At 47.6% G+C, this 6,000-nt stretch overlaps 1 protein-coding gene across 4 annotated transcripts in view; it reads left to right on the top strand.

Moving 5' to 3' along the window:
- The first annotated feature begins 603 nt into the window (after positions 1-603).
- The window catches only part of CHPT1 (choline phosphotransferase 1), a 33,459-nt gene continuing 28,062 nt past the window's right edge, over positions 604-6,000 (top strand). For all 4 annotated transcript variants that reach the window (XR_006819605.1, XR_006819604.1, XM_046011470.1 and 1 more), the window contains exon 1: positions 604-1,016. Coding sequence is in view for 2 of the 4 variants with exons in the window: in XM_046011470.1 (XP_045867426.1) it covers positions 744-1,016 (273 nt within the window). In the remaining 2 variants the exon portion in view is untranslated. The remainder of the gene's footprint in view (positions 1,017-6,000) is intronic.

Below are 6,000 nucleotides of genomic sequence, written 5' to 3'. Positions count from 1 at the left end.
TAGAGCTAATTAATGGCAGGGACCCTATCCTCAGGGTTCGAAGGAGAATTGTTTTTGTTGTGTGTTTATCAAGAAGGACCTCTTTTTGGGCAGACAGATGGAGTCATTAGGCCAGTGACCCAAGACGTGCAAAAATCATGTTCTCACAAAACCCCCTCCCCCTCCTCCCAGACTCCGCAGGCAGCGGCATCCTGCAGCGGTTAGCCAAAGGCCATAGATACCCACACTAGGAGAACAGAGCTGTGCACAAGACCACACGTTGGAGGAAGCAGCCTCTAACTGCCCAGCCTGGGCACGGGAGCGCGGCCAGACGTTCCTGGAGAAGAATGGAACCTCTGGAGGCAGGTGCATCAGCCAGCCCCTTGGGGAAGTCAGGTCCCTGGCACGTCCACCAGAAAGTTACTGTCTGCAGGAGCCTAGTGGTAACCTGGCGGCTTGCGAGTACCGGCCCAACCCTCCCAGACACCTCTCCGTACTCTCCCCAACCCCTCCCCTAAGTTCTCCTCCTCGGAGGCCCCGCCCACCCCCGGCGGTCGCACCCGCGGCCCGGCCGCTCTGGGGGCAGGGGCCCCGGGACCTGGGGCAGCCCGACCTGACCTCGACCTCGCCCGAGCCGGCCCGACCGTCTAGTTCCACCCGGTCAGCGCAGGCTGGGGCCCGCGGGCCCCTCCCTCCACCTTCCCCCCGCCCTGGCGCCCGGCACGGGCCGCGCTCCCTCGCAGCGGCGGGGCCCGCAGGCGGCCATGGCGGCGGGCGCCGGGGACAGGCCGGCGCCGCGCTGGCTGAAGGCGCTGGCCGAGCCGCTGAGCGCGGCGCAGCTGCGGCGGCTGGAGGAGCACCGCTACAGCGCGGCTGGCGTCTCGCTGCTCGAGCCGCCGCTGCAGATCTACTGGACCTGGCTGCTCCAGTGGATCCCACTGTGGATGGCCCCCAACTCCATCACCCTCCTGGGCCTGGCCATCAACCTGCTAACCACCCTCCTGCTCATCTCCTACTGCCCCACGGCCACCGAGGAGGTAGGGCCCGCCTTCCGCTCGCGGCCCGCGCGGGGCGCCTCGGCCGCGGAGGAGGGACCCCCAACTGCTGTCCCGGGAACCCCGCGTTCCCAATACCAGCCCCGCCCCAATGCGCAGCTGTTCCGCCGCTGGAGGCGCCCGGGGAGCGGGGAGAGCCTCGCGCGGATGACCCTCCCGGGGCGGGGTGAGGGGCAGACACAGCCACTGCCCCGCGCCGCGTCCGCCCCGAGACTCCCCCGGGCCGCCTGGAGGCTGTCACGCAGCTACCTCAGGTCCGCGTCTACCCCAAGCCTTCCAGGGCGGCAGAGGGGTTGTCAAGGTCACTGCCTCTGCCCGGTCCACTCCAGCGTCCCCCGGCCACTGAGAGCCGGGGGCCTGTCTGCCCGGCCTCCACCCGGGTCTGGCGCGGAGCCGTGGGATGGATAAGCCGTCGGTTACTTTGCACACCCGGAGGGACTGAACGCCCCCATCTCCCGCCGGCCGGGCACCGCGGCCTGCGGTCGGGTTGGCCAAGCCCGAGTTACCCTTTGGACACTTTTATAACCGTTTCTCAAGGTTGTGCTAGTGATCTGAAATTACTGGTAGCCCTGATCAAAGATAAGTTACTTCCAAGAGATAACTTCCTCTTTGCTTCATTGACATGCAAAACAAACTAAAGTATTAGCAAGGAGATTATCCTTACTATCGCGACCCAGGGATCCCGAAAGCCGACGGATTTTAGCTGTGCTTATTTGACCTGTGTCGGAAATGAGAGTAAATAACTTCAGCTTCGGACAACTGTTACTCAGAAGCACCGCACCGGTGGGCTCAGTGGGGACAGGATTGGAGGCAGAGGAGGTTCACTAGCATTTTTAGCTTTAATGTGGAGTACATGGGATAAATAACTCATTGCACATTCTGTGACACTGCTTTCTTTGCCCTCCAAATAGTGAAATCCATTTTATGATCATATTTGAGTATAGGTTCTGTGGGGATCTAATTCAAATTAAGGTTGGATAGCAGAATACAATGGAAATATTTTAGGCCTTCCATGCTTGGCGTCCATTTTAAAAAATATTTAATGGAGCCTACGTTTTAAAACCTATCTTGCCAGTCGATGCTTATGTTTATTACATATGAGTTCTTGGTAGATGTTTGCATTGTTATTCATTTCCATCTTGTTTGCAAAAAGTAAGTTTCTTTCGTTTTTGTTTTTTGCAGCCCGTTTGCAGAATTTCCTCAAGGCCTAGAGGTGGTTGTGCTAGAATGGAGGAGCTCTGGGTTTAGAAGTGCAAGGCTTGGGTTCCCATGGGGCTCCACCACACCATGGAGAGACCTGCTGGTCAGTTTTCCCATGTGTGAAATAGAAAATCATGCCTGCAGAACCAATTTCACAAGGATGCAGCGAGGATCAAATACCATATTACCTGAAGATAAATGTAGAAAGTGGCAATTTGCCCAACAAATTTAAAATATTACTCAACACATTAAAAATACCACTTTTAATAAAAATGTCCTGACAACGTACAAAAAAAATTTAGTCTTTATTGGGCTTGAATTTGGCTAACAGCATTTGGGCGCTTCTGATACTTGCCATGTGAATGTGTCGATATTATTTCAGAACCATTTGTTGAGCACTTAGAAAAACCAGGGCATACGAACAAGTCCAGGAGGTGCTGTGTAGGAGTGTTAAGTGGGTCCTGATGGAAGAGGTGAAATTATGATTAATAGTTAGGCTCAGCCTAATTTAAAAAAAAAAAAAAAGTTTGGGGAGTTGGGAATCTCAGACACACAAAAACGTGGGAAAAATCAGAATGGCCCCCAAAGAGTTAAAATAATAAGATGAAACAGAAAAGTTTCTGAAATGTATGATATCAGATACATATCATACATATACACTTGCTGCACTTGCTTCTAAGTGGCTGCAGCTGTGAGGGGACAGGATTCACATTGCAGGTTTGATAAAATCCCAGTAATCGCAGGAAAGAAGTAATGATAGTTCAAGATGCTTTGCTTTCAGGTCACAGAGCTAGTAAATGACAGGACCTGATGACAGGATTCAGATCTAAGTCGATCGGACCCCAAAGCCTATGTATATATTTTCAACGCATCACCACCTTCTGGTCCAGAGTTTCTGCCTTTGTCTATGTTGTATGCAGGAAAAATTCCTTGTGTTTTATATAAGATTTAATCAGGTATGTAAAGTGCTTTCACATCCATTGTTGCCTTTGTGTTTTATATCTACCCAAGGAGGCTGGCAAGTTTTTTCCCTTCCTAGAATGGCCTTTCCACCATTTTAGTATTTCTTCTATCCATCCATCTTGAAGTAATAGTAATACATATGTTTTTATTAAGAGGAAATTGAGGTCTGGAGGGTTAAGCGATTTTTAACCTGGATTAGAATGTGTTTTCTGGTTCTTAGACTTAAGAACTCAGTGCTTTTCAAACTTGACAGATTGCTTCCAGAAAGAGGAAAAATATGTAAGGTTTTTGGATTTAGATGTTTAGGCTTCTGTACCCATATAGGATGACATGTAAGCAATGCTGACTATATATCTATATTAATAATAACACTTGATCTATTTTTTTAACTACTGTTTTAACTTCTAGGACATAAATGGGGATGAAGGGAACTTAATAGAAAAAAATTAAATGATTTATATTAAGTTCTACAGTGGGTGTTCCTTTTTCTTCTTTTTTTCTACAATGGTTTTTTTTTTTTTTAAGATTTTATTTATTTATTTGACAGACAGAGATCACAAGTAGGCAGAGAGGAGGAAGCAGGCTCCCTGTGGAGCAGAGAGCCCGATGCGGGGCTCCATCCCAGGACCCTGAGATCATGACCTGAGCAGAGGGCAGCGGCTTACTCCACTGAGCCACCCAGGCGCCCCTACAATGGTGTTTTGAACTGCGTGTCATGCTGCCGTTTTTGCTAAGGAACTTTTCACTCCAGCCAAACTGAACTACCTGCTATATAGCAAGGATTTCTTTTTGTCCCTCTCTTTTCTCCTTCTCCTTCTTTCCTCCTGTCCTGCTTCCATCTCTCAATGCCCAGTTCTAACATGACTGCCTTGTAAAATTTTTCTTCCTTCTCCAGAGTCTGTCCTCTAAAACTCCAGTAAAAATAACAGTATCAATGAACATTTACTGGTATTAACTGTGTACCAGGCATTATTTGAAGGTGCTTTAGCCTGTTGTCTCAAATAATCCTCTAAACAACTTTATGAAGTGATAGTATTATTATCCCCATTTTATAGATTAGCAAACTGAAGAGAAATTAACCTCTTCAGGGTGGGTAGCTTTAACTGGAGACCAGGATTCCAAGCCAGAACGCTATGCTTCAGCCTTGGGGCTTTGTAGGTCTCCTGGGGAACTTCTCCATTTTATTTTGGTTATGTGTGTCCTTACTGAGCAGGACAGTCTACCAACTTTTAAGATCAAAGAAAGATCGCCTATTTGTACAATCTGTACTGCACAGCACTTTGCATAACACAGAGGCTTAGTAAATATTCACTAAATTATTGTCTGCATGAATGAAATGGCATCTTGGAAGATGATGTTTTTCCACCCTGATTAGTTTAAGCTGGTCTTGGATTAAATAAGTATCAGTTGTTTGGCCTGGGGATTTTTTTTTTTTTTAAGATTTTATTTATTTGACAGACAGAGATCACAAGTAGGCAGAGAGAGAGGAGGAAGCAGGCTCCCTGCTGAGCAGAGAGCCCAGTGTGGGGCTGGATCCCAGGACCCTGAGATCATGATCTGAGCTAAAGGCAGAGGCTTTAACCCACCGAGCCACCCAGACGCCCCTGGCCTGGGGATTTTAACGAGAGAAAGCAAGAGTTAGGGCTACTAGAGAAAAGTGGAACTGAATTGTCCCACTCCTCACCTGGATGAAGCAGTTCTATCTGAATGTTACTCTGTATGGAGTCCTTGACCGCCCCCCCCACCCCATTACTTGCTGCCTAATCCTGAAATAGAATCACAGACTTAAACAGTCTGAAGCTTAGTTAATGCAATTCCTAAATTTGTATTTAAGAAAACTCAGTGATTCGGATCTAATTCTTTAGGCTCCAGGCTAATTCATTGATTAGAGCAAATAAATGCCTAGTATAGAGTCAGGTCAGAGGGCATTAATATATTTATTTTGTTAATGATGATGATCGCTTCTCGGCCTTTTGGCTAAGATCAAGTGTATTTTGTTAATGATGATAGAAAGTTGTACCAAAAAGGACGTTTTTCTGAGGAAGTCAGAAAGACCTTAAGAAATTGTTTGTTCCCTGTCAAAATGATTCAGATTATAGTTGCCTTTGCACTATAAAGTAAAGGGTTATTTGTTGGGGAATAATAAGAAAAGACAACAATCTTTAGATTCCTACTCAGATTGTTCTCCTTGGGTTTGGTTTCTTCAAGATATTGTATTTTCTTTCTTTCTTTTTTTTTTTTTTTTTTTAAGATTTATTTATATATTTATTTGACAGACAGAGATCACAAATAGTCAGAAAGGCAGGCAGAGAGAGAGGAGGAAGCAGGCTCCCTGCGGAACAGAGAGCCCGATTCGGGGTGATCCCAGGACTCTGGGATCATGACCTGAGCTGAAGGCAGAGGCTTTAACCCACCGAGCCACCCAGGCGCCCCTGTATTTCCTTTTTTATTACCTATCTCCATCTTTTTTTCCTTTTAACCAGATCAGTAACTTATCAGGCATCATTTATTAAGGCAGGACTCTTGTTAGGGAGTGGTCTGTCTTAATAAAACAAAATATAAACTCCAGCTGCTTTGCGGAGGTGGAAATTTGAGAAAGTGGGGCAGGGAAGGGACTAAAATGAGGCAAGCAGTCACTTAGGCCTCGGGACTTAAGGAGGCACCCGAAGGACCCTGACCCTGAGGATAAATACAGCCTCAATTTCTGTATGAACCCCGGGTGGCTCACTGGCCTCACCGTATTCCCAGCCTTGGCTGGAAGGAGCTTCTGCAGGTAATTGCTTTGGGGCTTGATCTTTGATTC

This window comes from Meles meles, chromosome 7 (genome assembly GCF_922984935.1).
Source record: "Meles meles chromosome 7, mMelMel3.1 paternal haplotype, whole genome shotgun sequence".
Taxonomy (NCBI): domain Eukaryota; kingdom Metazoa; phylum Chordata; class Mammalia; order Carnivora; family Mustelidae; genus Meles; species Meles meles.
This window is presented reverse-complemented; position numbering and strand designations above follow the sequence as displayed.